Source organism: Cervus canadensis, chromosome 1 (assembly GCF_019320065.1).
Source record: "Cervus canadensis isolate Bull #8, Minnesota chromosome 1, ASM1932006v1, whole genome shotgun sequence".
In the NCBI taxonomy this organism is placed as follows: Eukaryota; Metazoa; Chordata; class Mammalia; order Artiodactyla; family Cervidae; genus Cervus; species Cervus canadensis.
The window spans coordinates 53,175,740-53,201,258 of NC_057386.1; the positions used below are offsets into that span (position 1 = coordinate 53,175,740).

Below are 25,519 nucleotides of genomic sequence, written 5' to 3' on the forward strand. Positions count from 1 at the left end.
GATTGTTTTCACTTGGGAAACAGGAAAATTGTTGCACTAGACAGAATTCAATGAAACTGACCCATTTCTTCTTCCACCTCTTCTCCTTCTTCTGTTACCACTATTTCTTCTACTAGTACTACTTCGTTTTTAAAATTTTTATTTATTTTAATTTTGGTTGCGCTGGGTTTTTGTTGCTGTGCACGGGCTTTCTCTATTTGCAGCGAGCAGGGTCTGTTCTTTAGTGGTGGGACATGGACTTCTCACTGCGGTGACATCTTTTGTTGTGGAGCATGGGTTTCGTTGCCCCACAGCATGTGAGAGTTTCCTTGACTAGGGATCGAACTTGTTTACCCCGCATTGGCAGGTAGGTTTGTAACCACTAGACTACCAGGGAAGTCCCTACTTCTTCTTCTGATTTTCCTTCCTCTTCTTTGATTCTCCTAATTCTTCTCCTTTTCTTTCTTTTTCTTTTGTCTACACTGCTCCTAGATGCTGGTAGATGGATGTTTCCCATAAATAATAGTGCTAGGGAGTCTTTCTAATGGGCCAACAGAGATGACTACATTGATTTAAAGTGATTCCACATCAGTTGACTTCTGACAGCATTAAATACTCCTGATGATTATCATACTCAAAATAGTGTGATTTTAAAGGCTTTCACAGACAGTTTCCTTTTCTGTAACTTTTTATGGGAGGCAGATCAAACTTTCTCAAAGCTTTTTTTTTTTTTTTTTTAAGATTAAAAGCTCCAAGTTGTATTGTTGCATACGTGTTATTGCTATCTATACCTTCACCCCATTATGAAGCCATTTCAAGTAACTTTCAGTTCATAAATTTACAGTGAGGTTACAGAGCCCAGCCAGGATGGGACAGAATGTGTTCCAAGTTAGGAAGGGATGTGACTCCTCAGTGATGTCTCCCATGGAGCATGTATGCTTCACTGTTTCTTTCTGCACATCTTCTGGCTTCTCTGGTTGTGGCTGGTTTAGAGTCTCCTGATGCTAATGATGTGCTGCTTTTTGATCCTAGGAGGCTGATCCAAGCTTTCAGGCCCCCTCTCCTGTAGGCCCTAATTATGAACTGTGAGGTTCAGGAGAGCTGGACAATCTGAAGGCTGGGAACGAATGCTTGCTTAAGGGAGGAATTGCCATTCCAACATCAATTGTCTTTAATCCTACTGCAGAAACTGTTTTTATTCTGGGGATGGTGAGTCCTAGAAGATCATGGCCAAGAAGCAGATGTCCTAAGTAGCTTCCTCTGAGAGTCTATCCCCAAGAGAGAGCCGTGTGGCCACCTGCTTTTTATCATATTTCTAATAGCTGTTCCATTTCCTCAAGGGCTGTTGTGAAATCATTTACTTGACTGCTACATAAGGTCTGTTGTTCAAGGAACTGGGCTCTCTCTTCTTCTTTCATCTTCAACTTTACCTTTAAGGCCTGTAACTCTTCCATCTGCTTTTTGGCTGTTTCGTTAAAAAGCTTCAGTTCATCTTGCAAAGTTTGTAACAGCAGCATGGAGTCCATGTGATCTTCGGTCGAGTCCTGCTGTGATGCCAGGGTCTCACTGCCTGAGTTTCAATCAATTTCTGGTGCAACTGCTTGTTGACAGCCTCTAAGAGCTGGTTCTTATCCTTGAGCTCTTCTTCTGATTTCTGTTTACTCAATGGTTTGTAGCTCTTCCTCAGGTTCCTTCTGGAGGTATCTGTAACCTTCACCTGCCCATTTTCTCGTCTCGGTTTGATGATTTTTGTAACATCATTCTCTGAAGCTCCTGAATGAGGTCTGGAAACATCAACTTCTTTGGACTTAACAGGTAACTGGCTCTTAAAAGTGGCTCGAGTTTGTGCATCTGCGGGCAGGCCGCTGCTCAGCACACAGGAGGGTTGCAGGGTGTACACTGTCTTAACCACGCTGGTCATCGTAACGAGGCGGCACGGCTGGGGCCCAGGTGCCTGCTGCTGCTGCCCGCACGCCTCGTCACTCTGGTTCAAAAGATGCTCGGCCTCTCAAAGCTTTTATTTTGCGGGGGAGGGAATGCATGCTGTGTTCATAATTTTAAGTCTCAGTAAAATTAACCACACTTGTAAAAAATCATTTTTTTTTGCGAGGCCTCCTTCTATAACATTCCCCTCTTCTCCACGTGCTGTTTAGTTGTCCATCTTTACCTCCTTGGGCAGGCTTGCTCATTTCAGTGGGTTCTCATTTCCGTGGTAACCACCAAGAAGGTAGGAACTGTTTGAGTGAGTTCCACTTGACTTGAGTCCCCAGTGACTTAGCAAAGGTTACTAGCTCTTCTACTAGCCACCAGGGTCCTGGATTTGCTGGTTTTTTGTTACAGTTGAATTAACCATTTTGCAGTGGCCCTAACCTCATCTGAGCACCAGTATGGAAGAAGAAAAAAGGACAGGAAGAGATGATAGCCACTAAGAAAGTTTTCTGTCTTCCATGGTGCAGACAGCAAGCCAAGTTGGAAATGAGTTGCCACGCCACTCAATCTCACAGTTACTGAACTGCTTCTAGAAATTAGGCAAGATAACCTTTGGAGTGAGGCAAAGAGAATTACTTGGCCTGTGAACTAGTGAGGATGTCAGGACACAGTATGGCTGATTCAGTCCTCAAGCCCATGGTATTCAAATAGCCGAAACATTTTGAACAAGTGAAAAATCAGCACATCTGTTCATTGGATCAGTGGAAGGAGCTCTGAAACACCCAGGCTGATAGGTCTGGTGAATTATTCAGCACTCCAAAAAGCTAGGGTGTTCTTCATGTAGGCTGGGTGGAAAGTTAAGAGTGCCAAGAAATACATGGTAGTGTATTTATATTACCTGGAGTTGAAAACTGTGTAACCCAGTTTCCATTGCTTATGGCTACAAGCTGAAGTCTGAAACCGGGAGTCTAAAGGAACACCTAGGGATGAAGTTCAAGCTCAGATTCCACAGGTTCAATCAAGTGCAGCCACCACTGCTTTCTGACCAATAAGTTTACACCTATAAATAGGCCTGCCAACATAAGATGAAAACCTTGAAGTAAGTAAATAATCATGGTTGGGGATCGAGTGCATCAGTAGGTTTATGGCCAGTGGAGTCCTAGGAGAAGGGTCTACTTAAATGCATCAGTGGAAACCTGGAGATCAAAGGGACTGAACCCAGTCTTCCTGAGTGCCAGGCAAGGAAATGGTCCCTGGCAAGATACCATCATCACCGTTTCCTAGAGCTTGCTCAAACTCATGTCCAATCAGTTGGTGATGCCATCCAACCATCTCATCCTCTGTTGTCCCCTTCTCCTCTTGCCCTCAATTTTTCCCAGCATCAGGTGGCCAAGGTATTTGAGCTTCAGCATCAGTCCTTCCAATGAATATTCAAGGTTGATTTCCTATAGGGTTGACTGGCTTGATCTTGCTGTCAAAGGGACTCTCAAGAGTCTTCTCTAGTACCACAGTTCCCTACAGACTCCTAAAGTCTTGAGAGAGAAAGAGGGGACCCCTGGGAGGCCCAGGAGAACTTGAACCATGGGGTCTGAGAATAAGCAGGGACTCTCTCTCAGCGTGCTGGTGATGGTCATCCGGGGGGATAAGGTGATGGACCCTACAGTGGCTGCTCCCTGATAGAGTCCCCCAGACACACCCTATCAGTGCACATTGAAGCCAAGATGATCAACTAGAGCTGCTGCATCAGCCTGTTTCCAGAGTCCTCCAGTTTCCTCCTCACCTGAGTTTTAGATAGTTGTCTCTGGGATCTGAACTAGCTGAGGGCAAGGATGCAGAAGTCCTTTTCTCCCCACTCCTGCCCCTTTGGCCAGAGTCCTCATCCACTTCCTTTTCTGTCCTCCCTGGGTGACCAGTGCTCCCTTGCTGGTTCCCAGTGGCCTGAGGCCCTTTGCTGTGTTATTACACCAAGACCATGACTCCCACCTCCACCTTCACAAGAGAATCTCTCGGTCCTGCTATTTCGGAGACCTGAAGATGGGGTCCTCTTCCTAGTCGGTGATAACTAAGCTAAATATAGGGCTTCCCTGGTAGCTCAGATGGTAAAGAATCCACCACCATGCAGGAGACCCCAGTTCAATTCCTGGTCGGGAAGATCCCCTGGAGAAGGAGGCTACCCACTTTAGTATTCTCAGGCTTCCCTGGTGGCTCAGATTGCAAAGAATTCACCTGCAAGGTGGGAGACCTGGATTTGATCCCTGGGCTGGGAAGATCCACTGTAGGAGGGCATGGCAACCCACTCCAGTATTCTTGCCTGGAGAACCCCATGGACAGAGGAGCCCGGCTGGCTACAGTCCTTGGGATCACAAAGAGTTGGACACGACTGAAGCAACTTAATATGTATGCAAGTACAAAGACATGGGATAAGTTAGATTCGGCCTGTGTAGCCACAGTTTACTGGCTCTTGGTGTGGGAGAAAGACTACTAGGCAGGAAAAAACCTGCCCCTTCATCTCCCAATACAGCCCAGACCTTAACCAGCTGTGTGTCTTCAGGCAAGTCACCTTCTACTTTTTTTTTCCTACCTCTCACTCCTCGAAGGAGTGTGACTTAGAGAGGGTGATATGTGACCCCAGCCACTCGCCTGACATCCTCAGCTGTCTTGTTCATCAGTGGCCAACAAGGCAAAGGCAGTGGAATCAGTGTTGATACTAACAGCTCAATCATGTTAAACTTCTGTTATAATGTACATCCTTTCCTTTCATCTTCACAAGGCAATGGGATCCCTCTTTAATAGATGAGGAAACAGAGATCAGGGATGTTAAATTTACAGAATGGGTAAGTCACAAGTTCAGGATTCAAATTCAGGTTCATCCAGCCACACTCAATTTTCTCAAAGGCCACGTGCTTTCCCTTGTAGGTTTCACGGATGTTCACGCTAATCATTTTGCGTTTGTTGTTTGTCTCTGGTTACACTGTTTTCCTACCCAATTGCTGGAGTGATCATATCTAACAACCTCCGTGTGAAATCTATCCAATTCCTTCCCCATCGTACTCTGGATGGAATCAAGCCTTTCCAATTAAAGAACAGCATGAGGTAGCTTCAGAGTCCTCACTGCGGCTTATAAGACCCCTATGATCCGTGCTATCACATTCACACCCTTCTGACCCTTCCTCTCTACTCCAGCTACCCTATTCCAGACCCAGACATTTTGCTTTGTCAGGGCTTCCCTCGTAGTTCAGTTGGTAAAGACTCTTCCTGCAGTGCAGGAGACCCTGGTTCAATTCCTGGGTCAGGAAGATCCCCTGGAGAAGGAAATGGCAACCCACTCCAGTACCCTTGCCTGGAAAATCCCATGGACAGAGGAGCCTAGCGGGCTACAGTCCATGGGGTTGCAAAGGTTGGACATGACTTAGCACCTAAACCAAATCACCAAAACATGTCAAGGAGACTTGCACATCAAGATCTTTGGACTCCTAGTTCTCTAGCTTGGAACACTCTTCTCTTAGTATCCAAATGGCTCATTTTCTCATTTAATTGATGCTTCAACTTAAATGTCACCTTCTGAAAAAGACCTTTCCTGGCAAGTTTATCCATCAGCTTGTCTGCATATGTTGCTTTATTGTTTCTTGTAGCACCAATCATACTAAGCAGTAATCATGTCTGTCCTTTTTATCCTTCTCTCTTGCATGGTGAGAGCAAAGAATTTGTCTTGTTCATTGATAAATGGTGCCTGACTTCACAGACTTTCAATAACTATCTGTTGATTGTGGAATAAATGAAAGAATATTTTGGAATGGGGTGACGGAGTATGACTGGCTTGAGTTCATTGCTCACCACTCTGAGGGCAGTGATTTAAATCTATGAGCAGTGAGAAGCCTAGTCTCCTCGACCCCTAGTTGAAAGAATAGTGTGCTTGCCTCAGTCAGAAAAATCAGGGTATTACCTTGTCTCATCCTTAGAAAGTACCCGATACAAGAGGTGACAGAAAATTGGGAAAGATTAGTCTCATATCTCTGAATGTCAGAGGTCGTCTACTCCAGACTTTTCTAGTTCCAATCCCTGAGCCACTCCTTGCTCGATCTCTACAGTCTGCAGCACTCTTCTCTGCAGGGGTGTGTCTGACCAGATTGTATCACCATCAACCCTCAACCACCAAATTCTCTTCTCCCCAGGCTTGAGGGCAGCACAGAGACTTCAGATAAGCGCATCTGGTGGAGAAACACTATTTTCATCCAAACTCTGTCACTTGATGGATGAAGGGTCAGAGAGCTGAAACAGCTTGGCTAAGGTCCCACTGCCACATCCTGGTCCAGAGTCTAGGTCTCCTAATCACAAAGTGTGTCCTAGCGCCACACTCCATGCAACACATGGTGAAGGTTAATAGCCAGTAATACCAGCTGCTCCTTCAAGAATCCACTCAATTCCACAAACTCTGATTAGCACCCAAAGTGTGCCTGGCCCTGTAATTGGTTAGAACCTGAGGGTAGCAAGGAGAGCAGTAGAGAGCCTGTCCTTGAAGAGTTTCCTGGAAGTTCAAATGCAAAATGAAAGAAGAAAGATTTTAAAAATTGAGATACTGATAAATAGGTGAAGGCAGCAATCAGTTTAACCTTAAACAGGGCTTAAAGCACCTTCTCAGAGCCTCCTCAAACAGTCATGCCTAGGCTGGACTCTGGCTATGACAGATACAATTTTTTAAAAAGAGGCAGAGAGGAAAGAAGGAAGGAAAGCTGAGAAAGGGAAGAGAGGAAACTGAATAGCCTGTGGCTTCCTCCTCTCCCCCACTCCCTTACTTGGACACATCTCTGCTTCTTTCAGACTTTTCAGCAGGGACCTCACTACTCTGAAGTCCTAGGATGAAACAAAAGAGCTGAATTATTTTTTCCCTTCCGTTTTCCTTACCTGGCCCTCTGCCCAGACTTCAGCGACCAGCTTCTGCATGATTATAGAAAGTTTTGATTACTACAGAACACAATCAATGGCAAACATTCCTTCCATCACAGGCACAGTGAGGTCTTCTGGATTGATCTGTGTCGGTGACGGGGATGCAGATGCGTAGGGGAAGTGGTCAGTCAGTCCCAACTGAGCCCAGTCCAGGCTCAGCCACGCAGAGGTCACTGCTCTACCAGAAAAGTTCATGCTGCACTTTAGAAATCTCTACAAATCTTTCTTCTCCATCGTGACAACAATAAAATCCAAAAAGAAAGAAAAGGGGAGAGAGAGAGAGGCAGTATGCAAGTGCAGTGGCAGAAAAATTGAGCAGGAGTTGACGTTAACATGGAAACAAGTAATTTCTGATTTCCTTTTTGTTTATATAAGCAAAAAGAAAAAGGTAAGAGAGAAAGCAGAAAACAAGATAAAAGCTTGTCTCCTGAGCACTCTCTCTTTCCACCCTTCCTCTTTCTTCCATCTTGCAAAAGATTAAGATACATCCGACAGCCCCAAACTGCTTGGGATCAAGACTCGCCTGTGTACAGAAAGGAGACCAGCTTTCCCTCCACCCCACCAGGACGCTTGCACCCGAGTTCATTCGCCCACTCTGCCCATATTTTCCTGCCTGTTGCATGCAAAAGCAGTTGTCTCCAAACGCCAATTACCGATATTCAGAACTGTGATTTTCCTACCCTGGTTAGAGATTCCTCCATGAGAGCCTGGGGTGAGCTCCTGAGTTCAAAGAGAACCGGGGTGGGGGTGGAGGGAAACCCCTTCTCCAACTTCCACTCGGTTCTTGTTGCCAAGGGAACCCTTGCTTTGTCCAGGAGGCTAAGAATGGCTGCCTCTCCCGGGGCCTGGCTCCAGGAGTGCCCGAAGCACCGCACAGGGCTGGGGCAGAGGGAGGGGAGCTCCGCACACGCTTGGGGCAAAGAAATCACTTTCCAGGAATGAAAGAAATGGTGAAAACATAGGGTCTTGGGGGTACCAGTGGGGGGAGGCAATAAGTTTATCGATGATGCTGCAGTCAGATTTGAGTTGGCTTTTGTGCCCCTGAAAGGAGTGAAATTCAAGTCTATATTTCAGAGGAGATGGGGGGCAGGGTGGAAGGGGTGCGTCTTGTCCTCCTGCAGCCATACAGAGCAATAACTAGATCAAAAACTACTTTGTTAACAGGCTTAGTGGAAGCTTAGACTGAAGCTAGGTGTTATTATTCTGTCTAGGGATTGGTTGGAGGAGGATCTGGCTGTTTCCTAGAAATCAGGTGAGGTCTGGCCAGGAGATGATGGTATACTTTTTTTGATGAGCAAGCCTATTCTCTTTTGCCCAGAATTGTAGAGCCTGATTTGGCTTTTCTCTGGGGAAGAGATTCTTTTAGGGAACGGGTCGAAGGAGCACATTTTATGCATGCTTATTTTGAAAGCCATTTGCCAAGGGTAGGGCAGGTTAAGTGGTGGTTTAGAGAATTTGGATGGACTCTAATTCCTAGCCTATTGTCTGGCACAGTGTAGGTGCTCAATAAAGAATTTGCTTTCTGAAGAGATGTCAAAAGATAACTCATTTTTTAACGTCTTGTCTTTCCAGCAAGGTAGGGAGATAAATATTTGACAGATGGTATGGTTAAGGCTCAAAGGACCCGCCTTAGCTGTGGACTTATGATGGAATGGTGGTAGAGAACAGACTCCAGCTCACAGCCTTTGACCATGGTGTCTAATGACTTTTTTTAAAATAGAGAAACCGAAGGAACTCTGCATCCAAATATGGCTCTACAGTAGGAGAGAAGAGCACAGAGGTAAAGAGAAACAAGAACTGGTCACCTCTGCATCTGGTCTGGGCTAAATATGGGGTGAGGCTATTCACAGTTACAGTGAAGTGCCAAGAAAACACAAATGTGCACGCATGCACATACACACATCTATCTCCCTGTGAGCTGGGGAGCTGCTTCCATCACTCATGCTCTAAGCTCAGCCTTGGCATTTGTGGCTCCAGGAATCTCCTGTTGCTCTCCCAAAGCTCGGCTTCCATAGAACTTTTTAAAGATCTTCCTCATGAAACTTTTGACACTGATTTAGTCATGGGAGCCTGATTTAGGCATTAGTGTGATCGCAGAATCAAATCTCCCCAAGGAAAGGCACCATGCTTCATTCCTTTTCTGTCTCTCAAGCACCTAGGAAGATTCCCCTGGCACAGTAGGTGTGTGATACATTTACTTAAGAGTCAAGGGTCATGAGCCCATTTGTAAGTGCTGCATTGAGTATCATCTATATTGCGCCCCAGGGAGGATTCAAGAGATGTTGGAGGTATTGTATCTGCCTGCTTTGAAATGTTTCAGCCCTCGGTGAGATGAAGGACTTGGTCCTTCAATATTACTTAAGCCTATTGCAGTAAGTGTAACTCAGGATAATAAACGTCATCATTTATTTAATGGACAAAAACGCACTCTCTTGGTGGTTTGGTCGGTCCAGTTGTGACCCAGCAGCCCTGAGCTGCCAACAGGCCCAGTCAGGCTTGCAGTGGCCACGGTTTCTTCTCATCAGTACCCCTGACTTATTTAGCCTGTCTCCTTTAAAGAGATCCTGGTCTAGGCACTTTACCTAGTGGTAGAAGGGCCAGAATTAGCTCCATCATGGCACTTTCCCTCCTCCAGATGTTACTTCTCTTTCACAAGAAGACCTATCTAAATCCATCGAAACTCACTATCAAAAAGCAGAAGTTACAACTGGTGCACAACCACAAAAAGAAATGGCGTTTTGAACAGTCTTATCTGTTTTGGGCATCTGGGCCCGGGTTTCCTGCTCATTCTCTCAGGGTAAGCTGACACAGCATGTCCTTGGCATGGATGAAGTGCTAGCTGGTCAACCAGGGGCAAGGTCGAACCAGAAGGGTCAGGGTCTTGTCCTCACTGCCTCTCCACGCCAGAGACAGCAGGTGGACAGTGCTAGGTACTGTGGGGAGGAGGAGAGGGCTGGTGCTTTTCGGGTCCCCTGAAGGTCACAGAGGAAGACTGAGGCCCAGGGTCACATGCTGAGTGAGCAACAATAGGACCAGAGCCTGAACCCAGGACACCCCTCACGCCTTCCTGAGCCTCTCTTGCCCTCAGGTCCCCTTCCCTCCAGTGGGCCCCTCCCCACCTCCAGCCCCAACAGAGTGGTAATCTGAGCTCTTCATTCTGTCTGGTGACACTGCTCTTCACAGTAAGCTGCTGCCACGTCTGTCCGTTGCCTCAAGATCACCTCCATCTCACAGGCTTTCTGTGGCCTGGGCTTCCCAACCTTTCCTCAGAGGTTCCATTCACTTTCCTCGTGCTCACCTCTTCTCTGAAATACTCAGAGGCGTTGTTTCACCTCACCACCTTCTCTTGCATTTTCCTCCTCTGAAACGTGACTCAAGCGATGGCCATGTCACAGATAAGGTCCCAGATCAGCTTGTGAGATCACTTTGTTGTGCCGGGGAGCGGTGAGGAAGGACTTTGGTGGAGGAGGCTAACGGGGACCCTGTTATACTGGAGGGAAGGGCACTGTCTTGGTGCTCAGCCTTCTTCACAAGTGCTGAGCATTTTGGGGAGAGGGTGTAAATAGGAAAAGGAAACATAGAGGAAGGCGAAGGAATTAGCATCCATCCATATCTACTGCTCAAGTGCATTCATTCTTCTGGGCGCCAAGTAGCTTCTATTTGAATCAATACCATTACCACACACTGAGGCCTCAAAGGCAAATGCCTACAGGGGCTGGATAATGAGGTAAGTGAGGGCGGAAGACCTTGTGTCAGACAATAAGGAGTGGTGGAGACTGTGGTAAAATAGAGACAGAATGCCAAGTGTGAAGAGTGCTGTGGTTTCTCAGCTCCAGCTGCTGACTGACATGTGGGCTTGCAATCCTGGATTGCCAGAGCTTTTTCTGTTTTAAGATAAGCTGGAAATGTGTGAAATTGCACAATTTAAAGCTGCTGATTCAAAATATGAACAAACATTGTGCAGGGCAAGCAAAATATATTGGTGGGCTCTGTCCAGTTCATGAACTTCCACTTTGCAACCTTTGCCCAAGAGTGAGCTTTCCCAAGTCTGTGCATAGGCACCTGTAGGCAGGGGTGTATAGCTGTCATCAGAAACCAGGATCACAAAAGTGACTGAAAACGCCCACGGGGCAACCGGGGAGAGCCATAAATGATCTCAACACGCTACTTAACCTACTAGCACTTAGAAGGTGCTATAGTGATCAGACAGAAAAGAATGGAAGAAAAATAATGGAAGATGGAGCTGCTTCTCCAGAGATGTGACTTTGTTTGAAGAGGCAGTAGGATTGATGGGAGCCCCCATCCAACTCTGGGAGGTGGAGAGCAGTCTTCCCAAAGCCCCGTTTAGCACAGGGAAGCTGGGTTTGTAGAGGGGGTATCACCATGGCAAATAGGATACTATTCCAGGTGTAGACACACACACTGGCTTCAAGCATACTCTCCCCAGCTCTCAACCTGCATAAACTCAAGGTTTCATATCTGGGGATGGGTTGGCAATGGTGACATTCCCCTTTCCAAGGAAGACCTTTCTTCGCCCCTAGCCCCCTGTAGAGGCTCTGGTGTGACAACTGTTGTCAATGGCCACTCTGCTGGACCCCAGGAGGAAAACATCCCTTCCTTTCAAATGCCTTTTCATTATCACATCTCCTTTCTCTCCGTTATGACACGGGGAAGATTCCTCCCAAGAATCTGCCTTCTGAGTCTCTCTCAATTCTTCCCTTCCTTTTGGTTATCATTCAAATCTCACTAATTACTTTTTTTTTTTTTTCATAACGCCTACTGGTCCTGAGACACCTTTTCCTATTTCTACAGCCACCATCCCTACCCACATGTTGAACACTCCAAATTCCTATTGCAATTCATGGCCTCTGAAGAGGGTTTTTTTTGCCTTCAGTCTCTCCTCACCTGCCCCAAGCACCATTTCCATCATGTCAGCCCCTTCCCTATTATTTATTATCTTAAATTAAAATACACAAACATGACCTTAACAGATTCTTTTTTTTTTCACTTCCTCTGTGTAGAACTTATCCAGTTACCTTCAGCCAAAGGAAAGGGAATGGATTTCAGAATCACGCAGACCCCATTTCCATCCTGGCTTTGCCATTTACGCTCTGTGTGAACTGAATAAATTATATAACCTCTCTTGGCTTCAGTTACCTCATCTTAAAATGGGGATAAATAATAGCTACCTTGCACAGTTGCTGAGGCAATTATATAAGCTAATGTAGGCTTTCTCATTGAAAGTACTTGAAAAAATGGTAGCGGTCATTAATATTACTCTCCACAGAGGTAGCATTAGAGTGGAAAATAAGAGGGTGTTTAGATCTGTCATCAAGATGATGGATGTATCAAAAGAACCTCAAGCAAGCTAGATAAATTATGGAAATTTGCACAGTGCTATGTGTTCTGCTATAGTGCAAAATAAAAAAAAAATCTAGTGAGAAAATGAAAACATACCGTTATTAAGTTCCAGCAATTTTGTTCCTTAAATGTTTTAGCTACATTACCTCCATTTGCCAGTACATATGGATGTCACAGGCTTTATGGACTATGGTCACCTTTCACCTTTATGGGGCCAGTAAGTGCAGCAGAATGGAGACATTTGCGTTGTCTGAGGTCAAATAATCTGAATATAAATCCTGACTCCATTAAGAATCCAGCTGTGGACTATGAGCAAGGTACCTGACCCTTCCAAGCCTCAGCCCCTTACCTGTACCACTAGGAGAACCAAGCCATCCGGGTACGGAGCACAAGATTAGTGGCTCTTCCAAAGGGCCTCACCTGTTGTAACTGTCCATGTTACCTTATACAACATTCTCTAAGTTCACTCCTCTAAGAAATTGTCTTGCTCAAGCTCTTCTGATACATAACTGCTTCTTTACTCTGTATCCTATCAGCAAAAGAAATCTTAAAATCTGTAACTTGAAGTCGCCAGGAAGAGTCTTTTAATTTAGATAGACTTGGTTCCGAATTCTGGTCTCCACATCAACTAGCTAGTCTCTTTATCTGTAAGACAGGAGTAATAACAGTCATTTCTTTTAGAGACTCCTCGGCAAGATTCACTGAGATAATGCAGGGAAAGTATTTAGACCAGGATCTCGTGAGAGAAAAGATCCAAAAGAGATCAACTGCTTTTATTGAGGTAAAAAGTGCCAGAAATGGTAGCTAGTAGGAAGAGATGTTGATCCCACCTTGACACAAATAAGCTGTGTGCCCTGGATCCAGTCACATCACCTCTCTGTTTCCATGTCCATAAAATGAAGGTCATACCACCTGCCCTGTATCCCAGGAGTTTCATAAAGATGAAATAATGTCGTGGATGGGAAGATTCTTTGAAAAATGAACAGGAACAGTTTTTTGCTGGCAAAAAGTTATTAGTTTTCAACTCCGTGTGTGTGTGTAGCTCTTTGAAGGCAGGGGGATCCTGTGATTTCCTCTGCACCCATTCCACAGTTCCTAATTGAATTCTATTTCTTGTTCCCACCACATTCAGTGCTTTTGCTCACCCATAGCTACCATGTAGAACAGGCTAAAGTAAAAGGCACCTACCCCTTCCATGGGGGCAGCATCTCCCCCACAGCAAAGATGCAGCTCCTTGGTCCAAGGGCCTGAGCTGCCCCAAGGAATGGGTGAGATGAAGAATCCGTCATAAATGTTCTCCAGGCAGGGAGGGAAAAATCACCTAACACTCTTGTGGCTTTTAGAAAAAAAAGAGAGAAGCAGGAGGGAAAAGAAAACCCTGAGCTTTAAACAAGTGGCCGGGCTGTTTGTCATCTGTAAAATGAGGCGATGGAAAAGCACGAAAGGGCAGCGGTCACCGTGTCTGCCTCGGGGATTCGTGCCTCAGAGGTCTGCGCCAAGGCTCCCGGGCTGTCCCCAGCTGTGATTTCTTTTTCTTTAACAAAAACAGAGAACTCTCACTGGGCTGAAGTTTCCCACCTGGCTCAGGAGTTTTCAGACCTGGCCTAGGTGGTCTCTAAGTAAATATTTTCATCCTCACTCACCTCCTCCCAAGGAAAAAAAATCATCTCTTTGCTCAGCTACAGAAGAAAGCACCCAAACCAAACAACAGATTATTTGCACCATTGGAACCCTCATTCCAGGGACTCCCGGGAGGGCATGTGGTTTAAATCAGAGTTCCAGGCTACTTGTCCATCTTCTAGACAAATCTGGTTAACACAGACCCAGAGAGAACATTTGGACGCAGGCCAAAGCACTTCAGCGCCTGTGCAGATTGGCACAGGGATGCCTTCCACCACACTTAGTTCTAGAAATCCACCTGCAGGCAGAGAGAAAAGAAACTGTCTAACTCATGAACTTGACTGTATCCTTGCCTGTGTATGTGGAGACTGAGCCCTTTGTGATTTTGCCATAGCTAGCAGATCTGACAGAAATCCTGCTGTTGAGCTAATTTCAGGGGCTTCATCACTTTTGAATTTGGTCAATTCAGGCTGAGCATGTTTTTCAGAAAACACTTTAGGTGTTCCCTGTTTATGTTTGGCACTGTGCTAGGCTGTGGGAATCTAAAGACCCAAACACAAACTCTGCCTTCCAGGAGCAAGCAACACTTGTGATGAAGACAAAAATCTAGGTACACAATTGTAAAGATATTAGTTTCCTAGGATTTCTGGAACAAATTATCACAACTTGGGTAATTTGAAACAATAGAAATTCATTCTCTCACAGTCCACAAGCTATGACAAACTTAGACAGCATATTAAAAAGCAGAGATATCACTTTGCCAACAAAGGTCTGTCTAGTCAAAGCTATGGTTTTTCCAGTAGTCATGTACGGATGTGAGAGTTGGGCCATAAAGAAGGCTGAGTACCAAAGAATTGATGCTTTAGAACAGTGGTGTTGGAGAAGACTCTTGAGAATCCCCTGGACTGCAAGAAGATCCAACCAGTCCATCCTAAAGGAAATCAACCCTGCAGACTCATTGGAAATACTGATGCTAAAGCTGAAGCTCCAATACTTTGGCCACCTGATATGAAGAGCTGACTCATTGGAAAAGACCCTGACGCTGGGAAAGATTGAAGGCAGGAGAAAGGGACAACAGAGGATAATATGATTGGATGGCATCACGGATTCAATGGATATGAGTTTGAGCAAACTCTGGGAGATGGTAAAGGACAGGGAAGCCTGTTGTGCTGCAGTCCATGGGGTCACAAAGAGTCAGACACGACTGAGCAACTGAACTGAGAAGTCCATGGTGACCACTGGCTTATACCTGTAAAACTCCATTCTCTGCCTCCACCTTCACAGGGCCTCCCTGCTGGGTCTCTGTGTCAAATCTCTCCTTTCTAAATCCACTGGATTTAGGGCCCATGTTAAATCCACAATGACTTCATCCTAAGATCCTTAATGACATCAGCCAAGACCTCATGTCCAAGTAAGCTCATGTCATAGGTGCTGAGAACTAGAGCTTAAACATATTGTTTAGAGATGCAGCTCAGTTCACTGCAAAGACCAAATGTGATAAGTGCGGTAAGAATAGAGATGGTCACAGGACACCAGTGAAATGGACAGGGGGATGGTCTCATGCAGCTGAATGGAGTCTCGGAGAGCTCCTAGAGGTGATTCCTACGAGAAGCTTCAGATCAAAGTGAGACTCTGCCTCTTGGAACAGCTGCTTGTGTGAAGGCTTGGAAGTTGGATAAAGTGTCCATTTTTTTTCAGTGTTTTTTTTTTTTTTTTTTTTGCATTTGAACTTCGATGGGCTCTCCGGATCCCCGCCCTGCTGATCTCCCCACTACATCCTTATCCTGACCCCTATCCCGACAGGAAAGGTCAGTGCGCAGAGGTGCCCAGGATGGAATTTCAAAGCATGTAGCCTTAGCCCACAGTATGGAGAGCTCCTCACCTTAACCCACATCACAACCACAGAAAGAGCCCAAAGTCACCCCATCTCACCCTCCTTTTCTCTTCTTCTCATTATTAGACTCTTGTAAGTCCCCCTGTCTTCCTGAGAATCCCAACCTGTGTACTAAATACACATTCATCCATATCCAAGAGTGAGTGTCATCTATCTCAGCCTTTAAATGCATTCCTGGGTGGGTGATCAGAGCCTGCCTCTGGGCACACTGATCAAGCAGAAGAACTGGCGGGACTGGGGAATACCTTAGAGGTTTGTGTGAATGGGATGTGCAGTGCGAGTAGAGTGGAGAGGAAGTAACTCCACGCTGGAGAGATAGACATGGAAAGTCTGGCAAAGAAGATGGGCTATAGCAAAGCACAAACTGAATAAGGCATGTCAAAGCCAAATAGCCCTCACTTAGCTACAAAAACCAAGAAGAAGATGCTGTTTGGGAACCATTCTGGTTCTCTAGGGGTGAAGATTTCAGCAAAGAAGGCAAAGATGAACGTGTAAGTAGAAAACCTGAGGGACAGGGAGCTTTCTTGAGGTGTGGCTGACTGTCCTTACAACCAAAGTTTCCTAGGGTCTGAATTTTCTTCTGAAAGCCTGTCTGCAGGTGGATCAACCCGTCAGGTATAAGGTACCTATGAACAAAGTTCTTATGCAGTGAGCTTTGAGCCCATTACTAATCTAGCAGGTTTTGTGTTTCCAAAAGCATCTCCTGTTTGGTCAGAGGAAGGACTAGTCTTCTTGGAGTGAATATGGTCAGCAGCTAATGTTGATGTAAACTTTGGAGGCAACCTGGAAAGGATACTTCCGACTCATCATTTCCATCTAATTGATGGAATTCTCAGCGCTGCCCCAGCATGGCTTCTTCTTTGACGCCCACGAAACTGACTGGGCCATAAAGTAAGGCCCAGCAACACCTGGAAAGGATGAGAGTGTGTGACCCCGTGTCGGTAAGGCTTCTATGATAAGGATAGCAGAGTTTCTATCATGCTGAACAATTCATCAATATGTGGATATTAACTACCTCCATGCTGCGTGCTCTGCCTAAGCAGAGATCACAGTTTGCGGGTGGGGATATTGTATGGAAAAATGAACTGCACTGGGACCATTTACTCCAAGAAAGCTTGTCCCCACCACACCCTGATAAATGTTTTTTATAATGGTCCTTTATCTGAAATAGCCCACCAAGAACATTATACGGCTAATGCAGAAGGCCACATCCCAAGCATTCTTGTTACCATTCCAAACTTATTATTTATGTGTGGCTTTGGATGCTCTTCAGAAGATTCACTGAAGCATTCATACCAGTTCAGTCCAAAACGTCAACCTTTAGCGAGACCATTCTTTACATGACAGTCCTGGCATTGTGAATCATTTTAGAGTTGAAATGTCAGGCGCATGATCTCTCAAAGGGGAAGAAAAAAAAAAAAAATAGAAGGAAAATCGCCAGCAGTCCCTGACCCTCAGCTACTTCTCCTTAAAGGCCCTATGGTATTCCATATTAGAGGCTTGGAAAACAACCATATGACTGTCAGCAAACTGCAGGAATTGTACTGGCAAGATTGACTTGTGGTGGCTCTGTCTACAGATTGTGTTTCTTGCCTGACTGCCAAGACCCACTGTCCCTGATAAATGTAGCACTCAGAGAGGGCCAGGGAGAGAGGTGCATTGTACCACAGAAACCAGCCCTCTGCAGAAGATCAGGGAGACCAGATCTAGAAATCAGGCAAAGACGGTGGACAGAAGGTTGGAGGATCCAGGGGGCGCTTTTGGAAAACCTGAGGCATATCAGTGTGTGATCATTGCTTGCACATTGCCAATAGGTGCAGCTATTCATAGGGATTGTGGGGGTACAAATAAATATCTGATGTGATCTTGTCCTCCAGAAACCGTCAGTCTATGTGGGTAGCTAGTGGACATGCTATGTGAAAACATAAAGTGAAACATAACTTAATAAATGGAGCAGATTAAAAGTTAAATCTATAATTTATTAATGCTGAGAGTATGGGAAATGTTAGCTTCAATTTGGAGCAGCTAGAGAATATAAACATTTTTATTGACTTAATGTTTTGCATAGCTCTTACTAGTTCTGAGTGCCCTAACTGATACTAGTTCATTTAATCCTCCCCACCATCTGTCTGATGATGTTACGTATTGTTAGCATACTCATTTGTTCCTTTTAGATAAAGAAACTGAAACAAAAATGGTAAGTAGCCTTCCTAAGGTCATGGCATCTGGTTCCTGGTTCCATCACTTCATGGCAAATAGAAAGGAAAAAAATGGAAGCAGTGACAGATCTTATTTTCTTGGGCTCCAGAATCTCTGTGGATGGTGAGTGCAGTCATGAAATTAAAAGGCACTTGCTCTGCAGAAGAAAAGCTATGACCAATCTAGACAGCATATTAAAAAGTAGAGACATCACTTTGCTGACAAAGGTCAGTAGAGTCAAAGCTATGGTTTTTCCAGTAGTTATGCATCAGTGCGAAATTTGGACTGTAAAGAAGGCTGAGCACGAAGAATTGATGCTTTTGAATTGTGGGTGCTGGAGAAGACTCTTGAGAGTCTCCTGGACTGCAAGGAGATCAAGCCAAGCAATCCTAAAGGAAATCAATCCTGACTATTCATTGGAATGACTGATGCTGAAGTTGAAGCTCCAATACTTTGGCCACCTGATACGAAGAGCTAACTTACTGGAAACAACCCTGATGCTGGGAAAGATTGAAGGCAAAAGGATAAAGGGGCGGCAGAGGATGAGATGATTAGGTAGCATTACTGTCTCAGTGGACATGAATTTGAGCAAACTCCAGGAGATAGTGGAATGCAGGAGTCTGGTGTACTAGAGTTCATGGGGTCACAAAGAGTTCCACAAAATTTAGTGATTGAAGAACAACGAGGTCACACAGCTAATAAGTAACTAATTAGGGCTAATAAGGGCTGTGATTTAAAACCCCATGGAAGGAAAAAAGAACTTAAGGTAGCTTTTGAAAGTAGATTAGAATTTGAAATGCAAGAAGGTCATTGGTGAGGAAGGGAGTGACATGATGGAAGATTCATATTCCTCACTTTTGAATAGTTGATCTGATGGTAAAAACAAATTTGGCAACTGAAAGAGCAGGTCATAGTTAGGGATAGAGCCCTCATCCTACAAAATTTCTTCCAGACTATCATGGTCTTTGAGTGCAATTATTCAACCAGTTGTGAATCCACTTGGGGGATTTGCTGAATGACTGGCTGAAGTGAATAAGTATTATATTTTGAGTGGTATTTTAATTTATCAACGGCAAATTTTAGTTCAATGGTGAATGAAGCTACCATGCTATAATTTGTTCCTAATGAGCAAATATGGGTTCTTAATGATCACTTTCTTTTTTCAAAAAATTTTGAACCTACACCTAAACATTCTTTCCTAGAACTTTGCCAAGGATGAATTTTAAATTTAAGGAACTAAATTTCAGTAAATTTGGATATCTTCTGATCACTAGTCCTTTGAGAACCCTCCCATTCATTATATCGTCTCAGAAAAAATAAGACTGCTAAGAGGATATAGGGATATATATTTTCACCATAAATTTTTTTTCAGATACAAATTTTCAAGGCCTAAAACCCTCAACTTGAATTCATAGGTACCTAATTATTACCTCTCAATGTTGACTTGAATTCTTTATATTTCTTATTCTATATAATTCTTTATATCACTTATTCTATTCTTTCAGATATGACACCTCTTGATAGGAAATCTGGTACCCTGGGACTTCTCTGGTGGTCCAGCGGTTAAGAATCCTCCTTGCAATGCAGGGGACTCAGGTTTGATCCCTGATCAGGGAACTAATATCCCACATGCTGTGGAGCAACTAAGCCCAAGTGCTATAACTACTAAACTGGCATACTCTGGAAAAGTTCTGTTCTGAAAAACGGAACTAGAGGGTCTGCATGCTATGACTACAGAGTCTGTGCATCACAACAAAAGATTCCGCATGATGCAATGAAGATTGTGCATGCTGAAACTGAGGCCTGAAGATGCCAAATTAATCAATTAATTAGAAAAATCTGACACCTTAATACAAGTTGAAAGTTGAGTGTCCCTCTGTTATTCAACAATGCAATGAAGACATGTTTCATTCTGATAGTCAGCTTTCCCAGCAGCCAGAAAAAGAATGGCATGGTTACTGTATCTTCTGATTCAACTCCATTTTCCGAACGGATTCTTTTGAGATCTAAATGGAGAATGCCGCCCCCCCCCCATCATGTATCTGCACAGTTTCATGGGTTACCTGTCCTCTTTTGTTCCAGTTGGGATTATTTTCAATTGAACAGCTGGAATTTCAACTTTGGCACTCTTCAAACTTAGAAATTCCCATTCACTTTAGAAATCTTTTAGATATAGACCTATTTCTATTGCTCTCTGAATTTCTTAAAGCCTTGGGTATGTGTTCAAAAATATTCCTTGCATCTATAAAGTCCCTGACATGGTTCTCTCAATATTTCTGCTAATATCATTTTGAAGGCCAATATTAAGTATAAGGGGAATCCTCTGTTTTTTTCTTCTTCTGTACTTTCTAAAAGCTGAGATTGTTAATGAGGTAAATGATTGTGAGATAATCTAATTTTAATGGAGCTAGACTTTTGGTAAATTTATGGAGAGACAGGGTTTCCCAGGTGGCAGTAGTGGTAAAGAATCCACTTGCCAGTGCAAGAGATGTAAGAGACGCTGGTTTGATCCTCGGTCAGCAAGACCCCCTGGAGGAGGGCATGGCAACCTACTCCAGTATTCTTGCCTGGAGAGTCCCAAGGGCAGAAGAACCTGGTGGGCTATGGTCCAAAGGGCTGCAAAGAGTTGGACACCACTGAAGCCATTTAGCATGCACATGCACTCATGGAGAGATAAAATCCCTTATCATATTGAGATCACTTGTACATTTTTAAATATAAATCTATATTTTAAAATATAAATTTTCAAACATAGGGTTTCCCAAGTGGTTCAGTTGTAAAGAATACATCTGTCAATGCAGGATGCAAGAGACACAGTTTCAATCCCTGGGTTGAGAAGCTCCTCTGGAATAGAAAATGGCAACCCACTCCAGTGTTCTTGCTTGGAAAATCCCAAGAACAGGGAACCTGATGGGCTTTAGTCCATGGGGTTGCAAAAGTTCAGACACAACTGAGCAACTGAGCATGCACATATTTGAAAATAAGTTTTAACATGTTTTGTATTTAAAATTAGGAAAATATCCTTAAACACTACCTGACTAGGGAGCCTGCAGTATTATGCCACCAAAGTTGAACTTTGGATTCTCTTTTTCTTTTTCACAATTGAAATACTTTTCACTTTACTTCCCCTCTAGGATCTATAAATTTTTGTACAGTATATGATTCCATTATATACAGGCCTAAATTCCTCTTTTTCCTGTCTTTGTTAGGCAACATGTCATTCAGTTCCTCCAACCAGGATTGAAAAAAAAGTTTTACAATAATTAAGGACTAGCTACAAGCCAATATACAACAAGAAAGGCTTGAAATGAGTATATTGGAAGTTTCTAGAAGGACTCATCAAGCTCATAGTAACTGAAACAAAGCTCTGTAAAGGCATTTACCTCAAGAGAAACTTCTTCAGAGGTGGCCAAATTGATCCTCCTTAAGCATACAGCCATTTGCAGTTTTCAGATTTTGTGTCTTAGGTCCCCTAAGGGAATAATTTCAGTGGCAAACCTCCATGGTCTTTATTCAAAGGGAGGGCCATATTCTCTGCTGAAATACCCACTTTCTTCTTAATTCTTTAGGATTTTTACTTATATCCCCATGATTCCTACAATTTTAAAATATTTTATTTTCACCTCTTCTCTATCTGACTGTCGCTACCTGGAGGGCAGATTGTGTCTGACTCATCTGCGTGTTTCCACCACCCAACACATGGTTGATGTCTCTTGAATAAATGGTCTGGGTCTGTCTGTGGGTATGGTGTGCTGGGTCCTAGGAAAGGGTGTCTGAGTTTGTCAAGAGTGGCACTGCTTCTTCAGAGCAACAGAATTTTTAACTTTGGTGACTTAGGGCAGGAATTTGGGTCACAGAGATCTCACATTTAAATATGCATACCTGGATTGGGTTAATAGTTTTGTTTTTGCCTTTTCTTCAAAGGTTAACATATTGTTTATTCCAACCATAGGCTTCACCACATAAGTTGAGGGATATTTAGGAGATTGCAAATGTCTTTCATATATCTCAACATCTCAAGTTCAACTGCTTGTTCCCTCTGCTCCATAGGGTTGGCATATAAATGTCATTTGTCATTGCCTAAGACATTCTAGGAGCCCTTGCCTTTGTTCTGTGGCTCCTTGCCATGTCAGACATGACAACCTCCATACCATCACATTTTGCAGTTTATCCAGGCTTTTATTTCTCTCTCTCTGATAAAAAGCTCTATTTCAACTCTATTGATCAGCTCAGAATTGTCTGCCAAATACATTCTTTTCAGTCTCTCTGAAGTGTTCTCAGATTCAAGCCAGGACCCTTTGTTCTGGTGTTGCAGACCACAATCTGGGAAACTAACATCTCTCCAATGCCATCTTCAGCAGTCACACACTTCATCCTCCTTTCTTGTCCAAAGACATGATCTTCAGCTGGAAGCAGAGATGAAAATATCACCTGTGTCCTGAGAATCCCTCTATGGTTTTCTATCTAGAACTTGAAGGGCTCTGGGGACTCTTCCTACCACTCATTCTTGCAGGAGCCAGTGGAAGGGGGTAGTGAACCACGGTGTTCAGGAATCTTATCTGGTATATTGCCATTAGCCCTCCATGGTGGTTGCTTGAATGGCTGTTCATAGGCAGGTGTTTCTGAGGAGCACGGTCCAAACTCTGCCCAGCAGGTCATCTGTCTGAGAGCCATAATGGAGCTCTACATGATGGTTCCTGTAAGTCTCTTTTACTGTTCTTTCAGTAAAGGGTGGCACTTTTCTAAAATCAGAATTCACTCACCAAAAGAATCTCTTTGTAGTTTCCCCTTTTCCCTTCATTTGTATAATTTTGACATCTATTTCCATTAACAATTGCCGTATATGTTTCTATTGAGGTGCTTTTCTCCTGAATTTTTTTTTTCACTCCATATTATGCTCATTGTCTGTAATATAGAATATAGCAAGGTGATCCTCATGGTTTCCCTCCATTTTTACTAGTCACTGAAGCTTGAATACAGAGCAAATAGAACTTAATTCATAACTTGGGGGGTGGAGAAACACAAAATATATTCTGAAGGTCAGAAAGCTCTAATCAATGTGAATCACTTCCCACCCTCAAGAATAAAATAATATTCTGGGTTACAGGGGACAGTTGTTTTCAATTCTTACTAACTGAAATGTGTTAATGTTTCATGATCTCATTCACTTGCTGTTAAAAATAATCTATGTATTGAAGAATCTTCATCTAGCTTCTCAATAGCTGGTATTGAGATATTGCAAGAGTAACAATAAAATTTACAATGTTGTAGAAAGAATACCAGGTAAGAAATCTAGAGAACTGGGTTCTAATCCAAACTGTAACATGCATGGTTTTGGACTGTTTACTTTAACTGTGAATCTCATCTCCTGATTGATTAAACTGAGGCAGAAAATAGTCCCTGCTTTTCACTGGGTGTTTTTGAGGTCAAGACACACACATATCTACATATATGTATAACACACACACACACTTTACAAACTGCACAATGCTGTGCAAATAATACATTTTAGGTGATTATCACATCATTTTAAAGCTAGTGTGGCAACCCAGAGCCCTATAAAAAGAGCAAGCTAGAGTAAACTCTGTGATTATTGAAGCAAAGCTGTCTATATGAGATTGAACAGGTAATTCATACTGTTTGAGAAATTCCCCCTTTTGTGAAATAGGGATGGTGATAATTCCTGGCCATCCTTCAGAATGCTCTGCTCTCTGGCCCCAGGCTCCACCTCTTCTCTTAAAGAGTGTTGCCTGGAAGGGTCACCCTTCAGGAAACAGTACACTCAACTCAATTGTCAACTCACAACTTACCCTAAGAGTTCATCCAGACACCACATCAGTAGGTGAAGCAATAATACCAATATCTAAGCAAAACATCCCTGCTTAAGAGTTGGATAAGATGGAGGTAGGAAGAATTCACATTTCCTTACACTATGTCATTTTACCAGGGTATAATATTTTGTACTTGAATATTTTGCAATATGGTATCAAATAACTTGAAGTTGATTGCAAGTTATTTGAGATCCTCTCAGCTTGAAGCTTTGAACACCCATACCATTATTCATTCATTCATTCATTTCCTACCCACAATTCTTTGTAGCTAAAAATGGAAAAGCTGTATATAGTCAGCAAAAGCAAGATCTTGAGCTGACTGTTGCTCAGATCAGTAGCTTCTCATAGCAAAATTCAGGTTCAAACTAAAGAAAGTGGGGAAAACCACTATGCCAGCCAGGTATGACTTAAATCAAATCCCCTGTGAATATGCAGTGGAGGTAATGAATTGGTTCAAAGGATGAGATATAGTAAACAATGTGCCTGAAGAACTATGAGAAGAGGTCCGAAATATTGTACAGGAGGCAGCAAACAAAACCATCCCAAAGAAAAAGAAAAGCAAGAAGGCAAGATGGTTATCTGAGAAGGCTTTACAAATAGCCAAAGAAAGAGAAGTGGAAAGCAAGGGAGAAAGGGAAAGGTACATCCGACTAAATGCAGAATTCCAAAGAATAGCATGGAGAGACAAGAAGGCCTTCTTCAATGAACAATACATAAAACTAGAGGAAGACAACAGAAGGGGCAAAACTAGAGATCTCGTCAGGAAAATTGGAACTATCAAGGGAATATTCTACCCAAAGATGGGCACAATAAAAGACAGAAATGGTAGAGACCTAGTAAATGCTGAAGAGATCAAGAAGAGATTGAAAGAATACATGGAAGAACTGTATGAAAAAGATCTTAATAAACTGGATTACTGTGATGGTGTGGTCAGTCACCCAGAGCCGGACATTCTGGAGTGTGAAGTCAAGAGGGCCTTAGGAAGCATTGCTGTTAATAAAGCTAGTGGATGCGATAGAATTCCAGTAGAACTATTCAAAATCCTAAAGGATGATGCCATCAAGGTGTTGCAATCAATATGTCAGCAAATCTGGAAGACCCAGCAGTGGCCACAGGCCTGGAAAAGGACAATACTCATCCCAATTCCCAAGAAAGGTAGTACTAAAAAATGCTCAAACCACTGGACATTTGCACTCATCTCTGATGCCAGTAAGTACATACTTAAAATCTTGCATGCAAGGCTTCAGCATCTTGTGAATCAAGAACTTCCAGATGTCCAAGCTGGGTTTAGAAAAGGCAGAGGAACCAGAAATCAAATTGCCAACATTCTCTGAATCATAAAGAAAACAAGGGAATTCCAGAAAAACAGCTACCTCTGTTTTACCAACTATACTAGAGCCTTTGACTGTGTGGATCATAATAAACTGTGGAAAGCTCTTAGAGATGGCAATATCAGACCATCTTACCCATCTCCTGAGAAACCTGTATACGGGTCAAGAAGAAACAATTAGAACCCTGTACGGACAACCAATTGCTTCAAGATTGAGAAAGGAGAACAAAGGGCTGTCTGCTGCCACCCTGTTTGTTTAACATATATGCTAAGCACATCATAAGAAATGCTGGACCAGATGGGTTACAAGCTGGAATCAAGATAGGTGGGAGAAACATCAATAACCTCAGATATGCAGATGATACCACTCTAATGGCAGAAAGCGAAGAGGAACTGAAGAACCTCTTGATGAGGGTGAAGGAGGAGAGTGAA

At 43.5% G+C, this 25,519-nt stretch overlaps 1 protein-coding gene and 1 pseudogene across 1 annotated transcript in view; both read right to left on the minus strand.

Moving 5' to 3' along the window:
• Window positions 1-7,611, minus strand: part of ANKFN1 (ankyrin repeat and fibronectin type III domain containing 1) — a 371,327-nt gene extending 363,716 nt beyond the window's left edge. Inside the window, exon 1 of the mRNA XM_043483529.1 lies at window positions 7,533-7,611. Coding sequence (XP_043339464.1) covers window positions 7,533-7,553 — 21 coding nt within the window. The 5' untranslated portion in view covers window positions 7,554-7,611. The remainder of the gene's footprint in view (window positions 1-7,532) is intronic.
• LOC122423223 lies at window positions 718-4,850 on the minus strand (annotated as a pseudogene).
• Window positions 7,612-25,519: the final 17,908 nt, after the last annotated feature.